Raw genomic sequence first — 16,766 nt, 5'->3', positions numbered from 1 at the left:
TAAGAAAATCTACTTTGGCGCCCCCCTCTGATGAAACAGTATGGCATTTTGCAAGCCATAAACTCTGATAGCTACTTGAATTGAATGGAATGGCTATATCTTAATTTTCATATTACAAATACAAGCAGAAATTCCTAGTACCTAGAAAATGGAAAGGATGACAAATACACCGAATTATGTGCTTGAAATTATGTGTTAACCTAAGCCTGCCATCTGTGCTGTGCCGGCCCAAGCTACTACCAGGACAGAACAGCAGTATTCCTTGGATAAGAAGACGTATGAAGATATTCAAATGGCCTTTGGGAACTTCATAGCCACCAATGAATGATGGGCCTATTTTAGGTCAATGGTTAAAATATAATTTCTAATACATAATTCGATATATTCAATATTTGGCATCCTTTTCATTTCGAAGATATTAGGAATTTCTTGTTATTTTTGCAATATGACAAGTAAAATAAAGCCATTCCATTCAATTCAAGAAGCCTATAGGTGCCTCTCATTCGTCTTCTATATATCCTCCCTTCCTTCCTCGGTCCTCGTTTTCACTGATCTAGATAAAGAATGATGGGGCGGCAACAATGGGATAGTCTATCAAGTGCTAGTTATAGATCAGTGGGAACGAGTCTGGAGGACCGAGCATCGAGGATCGAGGAGGGATGTTAAGAGAGGCGGTGTAGCTTATATCTTATATATCACAGATTGTATGCTCAAATAGCCTAACAACTATTTCAAAACTGCTCTGTTAAACTGTTCAACCTCAACCTAGTCATCACACATGCACCTCTCTCGTACCCATACGTACCCGATGGCAAAACATCCTCTTTGGCAGGTCCCTCAACAACCATACAGCCCATAGACAGATATTGATTTAAAGTGTGTTGAAACATGATACCGAGTGTGAGCGTTTGTCTCAGAGCTGATCTGGACCTGCCCCCTGCACTCTGAAATCTTCCGTTAGCTTGCCAATGCTAAAACAGGTTTTCAATGGCAGTGGCTCGGGCTAGGGCTGGGCGATATATCGATATTTAAGATATATCGATATTTTAAAAAATGAGATATGGAATTAGACCATATCGTATATACCGACATAGTTCAAATTTGCGCTTTGATTGCTCCAGGCAAGCCGCTGGGCGGAGCTCTATGCGCTGCTCCCCGCACCCGCGCCCGGCCCTCCTCTTTCTGACACAGAGCGGGGTTGCACACAGCACCTAAGTTGTGTCCCAAGTATCAACCATAAGGCTTATGTGAGGAATTTATTTAAGGGTGTTTCACAAAATGTCTTAAATGGTATCCTTATAGGAAATTCGTTAAATTATTTAGATTTTCATTTGCATTGAAAGGGATTTTCTGGCACGACAAATTCCAGTTCCCACGGAGATTGTTCGTTTGCTAATATGTGCATGCTTTTCTGAGGGTGAAATGCGGGACTGACTGTCCAAAATAATATCAAGATGTGAGCACATATTGTCTATAAAATGGTATGGCGAATAACACGACAAATCTGACTATAAACTTTGACCAGTTTGACGGGTGACGCAGCCAAACACGGCGCACCTTAGAACAGTGACGTTCATTTCACGATGTTATACTGTACATCTAATGTACCTATCAGTAGCTAATGTTAGCGATAAATAACTCAACAGGTACGTTCAACATATGCAACTAACTAGCTTGCGAATAAGTTATGCAATTAGAAAGCAATCCACCAAACACAATAGCCTAAAGCTTAATGATCTATAATCTTACCGTGATAATTTTCGGTGACATTTATCCATTCATCAAGTAAATCCTGAGACATGAATTGAACTATACTAGCTAGCTAGTTAGATATTATCCTCTGGCTGTCATCCAAAGAGCAAGACCATTTGTGCACCAAAACATTTTTGTTACATGTTGCCTGGTGAACCAAACCAAAGCTCATAATGGTAGGCTATCAGTTAGGACAACTTGAGCAAGCTATGTTACCACTAGGCCTAAATAAACAACATAACTTCTGATAGGACTATTTGATTGAAGAGTAATATTAGCAGAAGATTGATTTATTTTCAATTGTTAAAAGTGGTTAATTAACTACATTTATCAGCATTGACTCAGATAATAATATGGGTTTTCCTTTAGGCTGCTGGACATTTGTGCAACGGTTTGAGGGATTTCTTAAGATAATAAGGAGAAAACTCAAATACATGAGGGAAAATGTTAAGGAGAATACGTAGAGGTGTTTGTGTAACTGATCTTATGTTAAGGGGGCCTTAAATCAAATTTTAAGGGTGCTTTGTTCTAGCAGCTACTTTGCGGGAAAAATATCGGGATATATATCGTATATCGATATTCAGTCTAAATATATCGGGATATGACTTTTGGTCCATATCGCCCAGCCCTAGCTCGGGCATCGGCTTATCCATGCAAATAAATCACTGTTTTACACCATTTATGAGGCTCAAAGTAGCTCCACACTTTTGGGTGCGGGGTTGTCTCAATCAAGTATGTATGCTAGCCTAAGTTACGCGGTTCGATCTGAATAAAGCACGCAAGAATAATTAGAAGAAGCCTATGAATTTCAATAGAGATGCATCACCTCTAATAATTATAGCCCTAGGTCAAAAAGGACAAGTAAGAGCACAAACAATAGGCTTCGTGCTAAGGTATCAAGGTAGGCTATAAGGTATAATTTCCAAAAAATAATAATTCACCGCTCTTATATGACTTCCACGAGGCAAACGTGCGTTTCTTAACAGGTAGCCTCTTGAAACTTTCTTCTGTCAACTTAAAGTCCGATCAAACTTCATTCAAAGGCAGTCCATAATTCAAATTAAATTGTTTTCTTACGAAAAAGTCCAAACTTTGGCTTCTAGAGCTCCATTGAAGCGCTTCTTATTTTAAAAAAAGATTTACGACAGGTCGGCAGGTCGATGCATCGGAGAATGCGTTCGGTTTGAGATCCAGTGAGGCCAGGCCACCCAACACATTAGGCCTATGCCACCAAACTTTTTTTTGTTTAAGTTGCAGTAACAATAACAACAATGTATTAAAATACATACTAGATAGCCTATATGTTAGCAAATTGGACCAGATAGAGTTTGCTGTTTCGCCGGTTTGACTTTGCTGGTCACAACGTCATCACACAATCAAGACACAAGGTAAAACACATGATGGGCTTTGAGGGCAAGCGACTGTCTGCATAATAGCGCATAGAGGCTACTGTAATGTATGAGTATGGGTAGCTGCTGTGGATATCAATTGTTGAAAAAAAATGCCTCGGGTGGATTAGCCTATTGATAGCGGGTGCAGATGTCATTAGTCTACAGCTCATCCGCGTTTCTCAGGATGTTGGAATTTGATGCAGGAACCGCAAAGATATATTGAATTGAAAAAAATACTAGACTGTTTGAATGGCGGTAGGCCTACTAAAATGTGTCGGGATGGCAGCATGCTGGAAGAGGGGCATGTCTGACAAAAAAAGCATGCCGGAGTGGCAGAAACATGACAGACTGGCGGCATCTAGAAGATTAGGCTACTGGCCGAAATGAACAAACCGTCACATTTAGTATTTTGGACAATGGATACGTGGGTATTGAAGTGTAGCCTGTGAGCTGAGTTGCGTTCCTTAAGTAGTTTAGCCTACACAGACACAGTCCGTGAGTCGACTTTCGTTTTGACATGTCAGAGGCATAGCGGCCATAACGCAAGGATAATTGTCTCGTCGGATATTTGTTAGTTTTATTTCTAAAATTATTCTATCAACACGGACAGTAGGCACAGTTACAGTACAGGTACAGGTACAGTAGGCGTTACTTGAGAATGGCCATTTCCCTCACGCGTTGCATGATTCACGCTCTGCGTGAAATGTATTACAGCTGTATTACAACTTACCACCACGAGGTGGCAGTACAGTCCGCTGTAGCATTGCTGCGGTGTGATTGATACTGTAGCCCAGTTCTACTCATTCAATAGGCGGCCAGGAAGCAACCTGTAAGTGGCCCAGCCCATATAGTATATTTCGGAGCTTTCGGAAATGCCAACAGAAATCACTAGTAGCCTAGTCACCTACAGACTGCAACACTACAACTCTTTTATTGTTTTGTTTTTTCGGGTGTTTGTAAATTCAGTCTGGCACTCTGAAAATGTTCGCAAGGCTCTGCACTTCGAAAAAGACGAGCATGAACTAACAAACTATTTGTCATACTTCAAAATTGCCATTAACACAAGCAGCAGATTGAAATAACACTTAATGTTTCATTCGAGAGTTTGACAACGGTGAGAATGATTAGCACTATATGCAAACAAGTTTTATTGAGTTAGACTGCGTCTCCTATAATAGTTCCGTAATCTGGCGCATTTCCTCATGAATGTAGGCCTAATTCTGTAATTTCTCTTTGGATATCTATCTATCTATCTATATATCTATCTAACGTTCGGTTTCACTTGCGCAGACGCGCACACATTCAATCAGCGCTCACATTACTAAATTAATCCAATTGCAGGCCTCTTTATTTGACCACACACAATTAAGATATTATTTCCTAATTTGGAAAACGTTTAGTTTCCTTTCCTTTCAGCTAGTTCGAGTCAACCATTCACTCGTGCCGCAATTGAGGAGCTCTAGCCTATGACGCGCGAGAGTGTGAAGCGGATCGGATGTGAAGCGGATCAACACAGCGTGTAAGCTAGTGCAATATAGGATAAATGTAACGTTATCTGTTATCTTCAGAGATGGAGAGAAAAAGCAAATAATGAATAGTCATAGCGCCAATTTATGTAAAAGGAAATCATGAAGGCAACAAAGACCGAGTAGCTTACATACAGTTTGCAAGGTTATCCGGTTCCCACTGTCAACTCAAATTGGTGAGGGTTCTGTTACATCTGCAATCAAGTGATTTGAAAATTTTATTATAACGATTAGTCTAGTCTAGTCTTTGACTTTTGAGTCGTTTTCCAAGCATCTATGCCGTGCCGACTGAGGCATTCCATTCAGATGGCTACCACAAAGCGATTAATCCCCCACCCCCCCAAGAGCAGTTTCACACATCATTAGCAATAGCAATCTTTTGTATAGGCTATGTTGAGTGTGCGTCTGCAACAGTGAGCCCACTCCTTTTCTGCTTTTGGAAACAGCAGCATCATTTTCGCCTGGCACCGGGTAGCCTACATGTCTCCACCACTTTTTATGACGAACGATTTTGTCCCCACCACTTTTTAAATGTTGTTAAAAGTTGGTGCCCACCAGTGATGCGCGGGTACATGTCTGAACGCCCCGCCCCGCCCCGCCGTTTACAACTAACCCGGCCGCAACTCCGACCGCAAAAAATAATTATTGAAATACTGTACCCGACCCGCTTATTGTAAAAATTGTCTAACTTAGTCGTAGCGTCATTGAGCTACGGAAAACTGGTATCTCACATGCATGTAAAACAATATAGGCCTAATTATATAGCCCAGTGATTGCTCAGAATTTGGGAAACCTGCATTTAGTCTACCTTTTTTTGTTCCGTGTCAGCTTTCATCCAAAAATTAGGCTATTTGACTAGCCTGGGTGTTCCCATACTGCCTTGCGCGGTGATTTCAATCCCGCTGCTAAGCCAGTCTGGAAACTAACGCCCAAATGTTCGCCTGATGTTGGCGAACCAATCACAGAACATCCGAGAAGTTTCTGTTGCCTTCTTGAGTCTACATTCGACGCCAAAGGATGTCAATGGCAGCCCTTAGTGTTGCATACGAACGAGTTGGGTGAGCTATGCGCATTTGATAGACATCCGTGGCGCCCAATGAACGGATCTGGGCATTTTTTCAAATACGAGAAAATGAACGTCTGGTCGCCAGACCACGTCTCATTTGAGAAGTGGTAGGCGTTAGCCAGGCTACTATTTGACTCAACATTGAACATAATTAGCCTAAGGATTTTCCTATACAAATTCTGCTTCAACCATTCCTCACATGAATGCGTTGAGGCTCCCAAGCATGAAATGCAGGCATAGAATATTACAGTATTACCAGAGAGGGTTAAAGCGGAGGATCTTTGGTATTACTATCAAAACTAGAAGCGCCAAGCGCCGGTCATTTGACCGCTGACGCGCCAAGCGCCGTGTAGGTTTGACCTAGATATACCTAGAACTGCCGGGCTGCGGTCATTTGACCGCAGTGATTACAAAAAAAAAAAATCTTTTCACTCAATTAAATTCCAGGACCCTACGTTCACGACTTTTCCTAAATACGCGTGTTTTGTCACCCAGAATTTTTACATGATCAAAAGCACACCGGTACAAGCTAGTTTAGAGCTATTTTGCGCCCACTTATGTGACAACACTATGTTGTCTCGCGTTCGGCCATGTTTGTCCAGGCTGCTATTCTCTTTTCTCACAGCAGATGTCGCAAGGGTTTCCTGTCAGTCGGGCATGAGAATAATATTTTACCATAAAACATATAGTTTATAGTGCAATATGTATTATATATGTGCTTTATTTTATTAACTATTTTTCATTTACATGGCATAGTCCATGGAGGCGATTTACAGTGGTAAAATGCGAGTTTGTTTTGAAAACGTTGCGACAGGCCTACATGTGTGTAAAAAAATATTTATGTGCGTAGGGCGCGTATGCCTACGTACATTCATAGTTGTATATCTTATCTTCTATTTGTAGGCCATCTTTAATGTATAAGCATTTTCTTACATATTTGTTGGACTGACTGAGTTACGTCAAGTCAAACACCTATCCTAACATATCCTAACATATGTAAAATGTCAAGTGGCGCAGCGTTAACATCCCTGTCTGCAACGCGGAAGACCCGGGTTCACATCTGGGCTGGAGCGAAATACGGAATCTCATATCACTTGAATTTATTGACCGTTTTTCAACGTCGACGAACAATTATTTTTTGTTAATGGTTTTTAATAACAAACTATCTGAAATAAACGGATGAATCACAATACTGTTTAGGCCTACCATTAACGAAAAATAATTTCGCCAGCCAATCATTTTCTGAGCCAAATTGAGCCGCCATCTGACAAACTTTGACTAAGCCAGTTAGACTTTTTGCATCTAAAAATAATTATATCATAGTGACACGCGAAAAAATAAACGATAGCCTAGAAACTAGGCCTGCATGAGATTTTCCCACTGGACACACCACATCAGTATTGTGCTCGTTGCTACGATACACAGGACTCACAGTGAGTTGACGACCAATGAAAATGACATGGGGAAAAGAAGCAAACAAAGTAGCCTGATTTTGATCTTACCTTACATAGGCTACTTTCCTAATTCCTACGTAGGGCTACTCAGACTTTTCTTAAATCGTCAGGGCCCGGTTGCACAAACACCAAAACCAAAGATTGATGATAAGAACCAAATATTCTGGAACAGATGGATTTACAGCATTGAACGTGATAGGCTATTAGCCTACTGCTGCGACTTCCACCGTTTCCTTTCCAGAGATTGAACGCAATGAACGCATGCAGTCTACATTGAAGTGAAACGTGTAGAACGTTGTCCAAAACAATACAATAACATTGTGTGTTGATATCTAATACAATATACACATCTGTAGACATGAAGTGGCAACTAAAGCCATTATCAGTCATGAAAACTGTGGCGGCTGCATTAAGGTTTTGGCTGAGCCAGCTAGCCAGCCAACAACTTCATTAGCCAGCCGTTCTCAAAGCAAATGGCTTCGGGGTCTATACATAACACACTTAGCCTGACGACGTCATACTCAATTCTTATCAGAATATGAGTCTGAAACTGCTCCATTCAGCTGCGATTATAGGGCGTGATTCAACCGATACAGTGCGGGGGGGATAGCTCTGCACTCATTGGATAGACCAAACCAAACAGAACAAGTTATTGGCTGTCAGTATCTGCGAAATCTAAGACAGAAATATGTAGCAGGGTAGGCTATGGAAAACATCCTCCTTCGTTTTTAAAAACAATTCCTTCAAACTGTATGCAATGAACAGCTGGGGAAGTGTGACGTTAACCCAACGAGCAAACAGACATTTTTAAACAAACGGGAACAACATCACCCAAACATGCTGTTTTAACTGGGTGAAAGTGAAACTGAAGTTTTCCCACATATCCTCGTTGGTCTAAGTGTTCAGAAATAGTTGTGCGAATCCGTGATAAAACCTCCGTTTCAATAGCTAAGATAAACGAAAGGCCAAACTGCATGAACAAATTATGCATTCATAGCCATAGCGTTTCTGTTGCAATCAACCTAAACCAACGTGGTCTCACACCTAACTCGTTGAACGAGGACGCATGCAGCCGTGAACGTCACTGCTGTTCATCTGTCAATCATCACGTAAAGCCCGCCCTGTGAAATGTGATTGGTCCGAGCAGATCTGTATCTCGAATAGTAGGAGCTGAACGGAGCAGTGCCAGACCGAAGTTCCCTGCAGAAAAAGAATGGAGGCGGGGCTAAACTTCGGTCTGGCATCCAGGCTATAACACACTCAGGCATGCAAACTGGTCAGGGGTGAAAAAGGTGAGACTCTTCTCCGACCCCCCCCCCCCCCCGAAAAAAAAAAAAAAAAAAAAATGGAAACAAATCAAAGTGTAAGGGACCCGCTTTCTTTCTATCTCTCTTTCTCTGTGCTTATGTACTTACTATGTACTTATTACACATTTCTGATGATTTATGATTCTGAATATTATTATATAAAATAGGGTAGATAGGCTTTTTTAACTTCAAATTGTTTTTAAACGTTTTAATATGCAGCCAAGGTTACTACAGATTGTGGTTTAGGCTATATTGTGCTAGTGTGTTTAACCAACCAATAAAGTTATGTGAACTGTCTTCATATTACATGTTAAACTGGAGGCTACCTGTAGGCACAGACTGATCAGGGTCCTCCTGTAACTCGACAATAAAATGTAAATTTAACTTACGCATGGCTTACAAACTCGTAATGATCCGGGTGTGACTGAAACTTGTTGAAAGTCACACACATAACTCCGGTTACGTGCGTTACGTGATCTGGGTCTGAAGCAGTCGCAACTTTTTTTGGCTACATTATTATAGCGAATCATTTGAGTTACATCTCTTTTGCGCACAGTAGGCTTTGCGTAAGGTCTGCGCAGTGTGCTTCGAGTAACAGGGCCCACTTTTCTTAAAGACAGCATTATCAATCAACTGTACGTCTCTGGACAAAACGAACCAGCCCAGTTTATGAGCATTTAATTCAACTGTCACATTAGCCTTTGATATACTGATAAAGTCTGCCCATTTGCTTCACCTTTTGCCGATGGTTCAAACTGCACGTATTCTTCATCAAAAGAACTCTTTATGTCTACTCGTTATCGATATGTCTACAAGAAAACAACCTATGCTACGTTGCTACACTAATCTCAGCGTCTTTTTCTAATAGAATTAGAAAGTTTCAACTAGCCCACCTGTGAAATCCCTCGGCATCTCTTCTCGCCAGAATCACTATTCCACCTGACATCTCAGACGCATCTATCTGCGCTCACAACAGAGGCTAGGTTAGCCTACTTGGTGTGCGCGTTCTGTTCGCGTTGCGTCTTTATCAACAATTAGCTTCCACTAATGTTTATTAAACGTATAGGGGCTACATTCACGCTTCCCTTGCTGATCAGACACGTTTTAAATGCGGCTCTGGAAACACCTCAAGATGCGTTAGCGTCTGCGCCTGATTTTTAAACTCAGTTGTAAATTCAAATCACCTTGACCCCCCCCCCCCCCCCCCTCCCAAATATTTTCTCATCGGATCTGCACGAATCATGTAAGTCACCTATTTTTTTATTCAAAACGGCGAATTTCGCCGAAAGGTGAGGAGTTTGCATGCCTGCACACTATCCATTGCAGCCTATTTGAAACCGATCATCCCCCCTCCCCCATACACTCGTCTAGGCTACTTAGGCTACAGACATCACCGAGGCATTGAGGACAATTAACTGCCTCCCCACCCCCACCCCATCTATCTGTCCCCGCATAGGCCACTAGGCTGTAGGCTGGCTGTTTAGGCAACTCGTGGAAGAATGCGCAATCATGTTTCATCGCAAATGCGCGTTTCAGAATGTTCGAATTCGCCAGCGTGCGTGTAGTTATGTGAATAGAAAAGAATAGAATATAGCCTATTACTGATGCCTTGTTCAAAAGAACTTCCGTCATGAATAGGTTGAGAATCGAACCACCAACCCTTGGGTGCTCAAGCCGAAGCTCTAACCAGTGAGCTACAGCTCTGCTTGACTGACATGTGAAAATGTGTGTCTCAATGCTGAATCTCGAATTCACATAGAAGTTAGCTTAAATTGTAGAAACAATAGGCCTATAGCTTTTTTTCAGCAGACATCGCAAACATACCCTACACATTCGCAAAACGGAGAATATCATTATGCTACTTCTCACGCCTATGCCTGCTCAGCACAGCTCTCTCTATCTCCCTCCCTCCGAGGTAGCTAGACCCTATAAGATGCTTCTCCCTAAATGAATGAAAGTTGTTTTAGAAAGTAGCCACGGTAGCCTGTAAAATGCGGCATGAAATCCTGGCTACTGTGTAATTGAAACCAGACTGTTAGGCTCTTTGTTCCAGGTGACCTGGGGCCTCATTTATAAAGGTTTGCGTAGATTCCACCCTAAAACATTGCGTACGCACAAACCTTGCGATTTGCGTACGCAAAACAATATTCTGATTTATAAAACCGTGCAGCGCACAAGTTTACGCAGGCGGCTGTTTATAAATACCAACCTGAGTTGAATTGTGCGTGCGTGCACGAGCACCACACTCCTCCCATTGTCGTCCCACAATATCCCATAAAAGGTCCATGCAAAACGATTCATGAATATTCTTACATAATACCGATTATTTTATTGGCTATCGTTGACATGATAGAGACGTCACATCAATCTGAAGAAGGAAGTGAAAGTTGGTCGACAGCGATATCACATTTGACAAGTGAAGCCTACCATGAAATAAGGCTACGAGTGATATAATTCTGTATCAAAATAACTTAATAACCGTATCGTACATTTCGCCATTTGGGTTCATCATACAGTGCACCATAGCATAAGGTGCAAAGTATTAATATTTGTAGGCTACTGCCTACTGAAACAAATACTCTTATGGCTAATAATAATGCGTCGGACATTATTTTATGTCGGATGAGTTTCTAGTTGTTTCGGAATACCTTGCAACTTGCAGCCTAGTAATCTGTGGCCCAAACGAGAGAAAAGATGTAAAGTGAGTTTAGCGATGCTTGAACACTATGCGTTAATAGAATACAACTTGTAAAAAACAATTAGGGGAAAGGTTTTATGGCCGCTTATTATATAGGCGCTTATATTTGGTTCATGAAAGCAATATCTCCGTACACATCCGTGGGTGTCAATGTCAGCCGAAGTCAACGGAAACTAATTTGCATTAATTCGAATGAATTTCGCATTAGGGTACACTATGATCATGAACTGTATTTATTACCTCCACCAAGGAGGTTATGTTTTCATCGGGGTTTGTTATGTTTGCCTGTTTGTTAGCAAGATATCGGCGCTCTCGGAGTAGACTACTTTTCTAGACTAGCAGCGCAAGTAGCACTGTCGGGAGAGGCATTTAGGCTATATTACTATTAATAACATCAATATCAATATCAATACTACTAAACGTGATTTACTGAAAACGTTTGCAGTTTAGTGTAGACTTGGGCCTATTTGTCGGCAGCCTTGGCTACAAACCTCATAGTCTGTGACGTGAATGAATGATAGTGATCACGAAGGTATAACATAATGAAATGTTGAAGTGTTAAGATCTTTTCAATGCCCTCTGAGCTTTATTTTGTGATTTCGCCATTAGATGTTGCTTATTTTCATGCGTGAAAAACTTTGCATAAGCTTTACGGACGGTCCAAAGGATGCGTAGAATTGCGCATCTTTTCACGCATAGATTTTCTTTATAAATCCCGACGTTAACAGTGAAAGGTGCGTACGCACATTTCAGCCCCGTTCACGCAGCTTTTTTGTGCGTAGCAGTCTTTATAAATGAGGCCCCAGGTCCGATCATTTTCGGCGGCGCGAACATATAGGCTACCTATTAAATGAATAGAAGTAAATTTGGGAAGTGAATTAGAACTAGCCACATTCACTTTTAGAGCATTTTAGTTGAAAGTCAAGTTTGCTTAAGGTTTGTTCAAGAACTCTTCCAAAGTTTTTACCTCAAACAACACAAATCAACACAAATACATGAACAGATAACTCAAACGTGCTGTATGTCATAATGAAACAAACAACCACAGACTATCAACAACACGGTCTGACACAAATGACACATGGCTTAGTGCAAACTGAATTTATGACCAAACGATTTGATTCGTGCACGAAGCGCCATCTAGCGATCATTATGTGTAAGTAACAGCCTCCCAGTCTAAGGACTCAGCGGTCTTTTGACCGCCTCGCCGCGCTTTAAGTAGTTCACAACAGCACGGCGCTTCTAGTAGGTCGTCAAAGCGGTCAAATGACCGGGGCGCGGCGCTTCTAGGTATAAGAACACATCTTCTTGACCGACCACCGAGGCTTATTAGCCGGTTGAAACCGGTTAACCGATTCGTTTAAAATAAATTATGCTATTTGAAATAACAGCCACGCAATTTCCCAACTCTCATCTCTCTGTCCCCCGCTCATAGGCCTACACACAGCCCCGGCGCCGCCCTTTCACTCACGTCAGATTTTTTAAATCCCCTACAGCGCCAAACATGAGTCCTGCAAACCAAGGAGCTTGTAAGTGGAGGACAAATGCTTCCTTCGCTCTGAAAATGGTTTGGGTACAAGGTGATCGCGTTGCAAATAAAGGCTAGCGTTAGAAGCTCATTTGAAGCTGAAATGGCCGCGGCTCATGTATGAAAATGACAGCTCCGAAGAGACGCAGCTTAGTTTGAGGAAGTGCTAACAATAATAACGAAAGATGATCATTACCTTATCTGTTACCATTGATGACCCTTCCTGAAATGTAGGTGTAATGTCTTTCCAAGTCTAAGCCCATCTTATGCGGAAAGTTGCCTAGCACTAGACTGCAACACGATAAAACCCAATGGATAAAACAGCGCACTTCCAGATTGCAAAAGAGGCACCGGCCACCGCTGTGACCTCGTGCCAAATGTTTTTATTGTTTTATTACGTATAGCTTACAAGCAGGTGAGTTATGAAATATTGAGTGTGAGGGATAATTTGTTAACTTCACGCAAAAAAGATCTTCTTGGAATGAGATGGCTAGCTGTAGTGGCGTTTAGTCCACTGTGTTTAGTCTAATTTAAAGATCTTTTTTTTTTTCTTTTCTTTTTTTTTTTGACCGGCTAGCGACAACTTTGGTCGGTTAACGTGGATACGGTCAACCATCGGTCAAACAGTCACCGGTTAACATCCCTAGTCTTCATCAATGAACCAAAACGAAAATCAAAACCAAAACCCATAGAGCCCGATTGAGTGCGTCATTGCTCCGCGATTATAAATTGCAGCGAGATTAAACCTTTATTGCACAAAAGAGCAGACGTGGGGCTTTCCAACGAGCCACTTTATAAGTTGCGCAAGGACGCACATTGCATGCTCATACCAATTGTAGGCTTTATGCCTTGATGACATTAAATTAAGAAGTATTTCCTGATTGGGGATACTTTTAGTTTATTTTTCTTTCAGTCCATGGTGCCACCATTCGATCTTGCTGCAAATTATCAGACTTGAGAAGCACGCATCGCATCGGCAACTTCGCTGCTCAGTAGCCGAATTTTCTGTCGAGGAAGCCAGCAGTTTGAGAAAAAAGTTGCAGATCATAGACAAAGAAAGCATATGCTCTGAGAACAGAACACAACTGCATGTGAAGTGTAGCCGAGGGTCTGTCTACGCAGAAACAACAAGTGCATTTCTACATGTTCATGACAAAATGTGGGGAATAGAATCGCGTTTCAGTGGGAATGCTGCAAATGATGTTTTTCTCTTCTAAAGACAATTATGTACGATATAAATGACAAAAAAATAACGGCATATTTTTTTTTTTACTGACAAACCGGGGCAAACATGTGTTTCTTAGCGTATTGGAACTTTCTTCTGTGAACTGAAGTCCGATCAAACTTCATTCAAAGACAGTCCATCATTCAAATGAAATAGTTTTCTGCCGAAAAAGTCATAACTTTTATAACAGGCCCAAATTAATAGAATATTCAAATAGACAAGATGTGTGTGGTGCGTCGGAAAATGGGACATTTTATTTTTAATTGTTTCCCGCCTGATCAAAACCGTTCAGGAATTATTTAGCAAAAGTGAAACGTTCGTAATTCATTCTCCCTCATTTGCTTTCGGTTCAGAATGAAACAGCATAAGAGAGCATAAACCATATAGGCTAGTTTCTCCTGTAGGCCTATTTTATTTGACAAATTTGACAACAGCCAGCTTACATTTCAAATAAACATATAGCCTAATTTCAAATAAACATATAGCCTAATGTATACATAGGCAAGGACATTTTATTTTTAATTGTTTCCCGCATTTAGAATCAAGAATAACATTCGTGAACCATTTTGTTTTGTTGCCAGCATAAAAACAAGCGTACCATCAGCCTATCCGCACATTTGAAATAAAATGTATGAATTGACCCAAAAACGAAAACACAAGTTGCGCTTCAGACATTAGGCTTATGCTTTTAGTGGAAACTGGCCCTGTGACCTCATGAAACCATTAGTGACAGCAAAACAAACCTAAACGAAACAGCCAGATGCCTCTTCATACAATAGGCTAACAGAAGACACCTTCATAAACAATAACAAGTTTTATCGTGAGACTAGGCTGTTAAAAGCAGAAAAGATGTTCAGCTTGCTGCGAGATTTAATTCACTTTTGGATTGTTTGGCTAGTGGTAAATGCCGACATTCCTAACCCTGCTCACAAGTGCCACCTGGTGGTTGTTTGCAGCTCTTCACTTGGGAAAAATAAATAAAATACACGTGATTCACGCGTGAGGTCTCATGAGAATCTCACGTGAAAGCGGCCAATGTCAACCAACACCCACTGTATATCGATAGTCTGACGTTTTATTGACTTGTCTCGGGTGTGCTGTGGAGTGAGTAAGACTGTTTTGGATGTTACCGTTGAAATGCGTTAGCTCAGAACCAGCGTTAGCAAAGGGGAACGCTGCAACTGAAGGAAAGGGCTAAACGCGATAAAAACGGTCTCCACCGACCTATATCACCTCGGTAAAGTTGGAAATGAGGTCCTATGTCCAAAATTCCAAACTGTTCCTTTAAGCCCATGTATAAAAGGATTAAGCCCATGTAATTGCAAATAAATACATGCAATTTCAGATGAGAAATATGTTAACCCTCTAACCGCCCAGGTTTTTTTGGATTTTTGCATAAAAATTCCAAAAGGCCATGGCTTGAAAGTGGTCAGAGATAAAGTCCTACTGTAAATGTGAAAATCATTGAGTATGAACTAAAGTTTATGAAAGGGGTCAATTTACTCATCTAATTTGCATTTTATGACGTCACAGGATGGCAATAACGTCAAATTATGCACCTTTTCGTAAATACTGGTTGTTGCAAACGAACAGGACCACAGTCACATGTAAACCAACAATAGTAAACTATTAGTATTACCACAATCCCTATGTTACTATACAATAAAGTAGCCTGGTCAAATCAGTTCCTATTGCGGGTGACTTTGTAGTTCTCCAGAGCCCTATTTTTACTAGCCCTGCTGTCTGTACCATGTCAATTACAGACACTGGCACCTAGCACACCATGCTTATTTGAACCCTCTGGCCAATATTGCTGCAGGCAGACACTGACGTACACATGCAAAGACGCACCTCCATTCAAGACGCATCTTCACTGTCACTGCAAATGGACGACCGATCATAATCTCCAAAAGGCAGATATTCTCCTTCAGAATCAGAGTAGGTGAATGGCAGACCCAAGACTTCATAACACATGAGCTTCAATATGTGCATCGCGATCGCGCATTTTACTTCCGCGTTATAAACAGGAAATGCGTCTTCTTCTTGTGTTTCTCGCGAGTAATACAGGCACTTCCTGAAAACTTTGTTACTTAAGTTTGGGCTTGAATCGAAGCTCTGGATGTCTGCCAACTAGTGGTGGAGAGTACAAAGGAGATTTGTCACCCTACTCCGATCTACCGTCTGTTTTAATCACGTCGCTTTGTCACGTTGCTTGTCGCCGTACGGCGCCTTGGGCGGTTAGAGGGTTAATAAACTATGTCAGTATGAAAAATAATTGATCTCTGATTTTGGTGGACTTAATGGGTACATTTACTCTAATTTGTTATGATCCACAATAGACATAGGTCCATATTAAAAGAGCAAAGGAAAATGCCATCAATTTCTTGTCAAAGGATACGTATTTCTGTCACTGAGCGAAGCATTCCTGGCCCTGATGTGCCTTGAATTCCTGGGGGGAAAAGAAGTGAAAAAGTTAATACCTCCAGGTTTACTATATTTCAGTTTCATTTTCATGCCTGTTCCATTCAACTGAAGGCAAACAAACTAGATGCACCGCATAGCGGTACACAATATGACCGCCGCTCAGTTCTGCACATTCTCTCCACAAAAATAAATTGACGCTTATCCACTTTTCCTGTAAGCTCATGGACAGTGTCTATAGAAAGTCATCATACCCTTTTGAGATATTTACATACTTACAGCCTGAAATCAAAACCCATTTTTAAAAAACCTTTTTCCAGTTTTAAAAATGTAGCTGCTGAAAAATAATGAAGTCATCATTCCCCTAGATTGGGGAGTATTTGCCCAATCTTTCGTGC

The 16,766-nt window shown here is 41.2% G+C and overlaps 1 protein-coding gene across 1 annotated transcript in view; it reads right to left on the bottom strand.

The window, feature by feature from the left end:
• Positions 1–16,391, bottom strand: part of hfm1 (helicase for meiosis 1) — a 276,877-nt gene extending 260,486 nt beyond the window's left edge. The window contains exon 1 of the mRNA XM_062517215.1: positions 16,346–16,391. Coding sequence (XP_062373199.1) covers positions 16,346–16,370 — 25 coding nt within the window. The 5' untranslated portion in view covers positions 16,371–16,391. The remainder of the gene's footprint in view (positions 1–16,345) is intronic.
• Between the last annotated feature and the right edge of the window lie 375 nt (positions 16,392–16,766).

This window comes from Sardina pilchardus, chromosome 2, assembly GCF_963854185.1.
Source record: "Sardina pilchardus chromosome 2, fSarPil1.1, whole genome shotgun sequence".
NCBI lineage: Eukaryota > Metazoa > Chordata > Actinopteri > Clupeiformes > Clupeidae > Sardina > Sardina pilchardus.
This window is presented reverse-complemented; position numbering and strand designations above follow the sequence as displayed.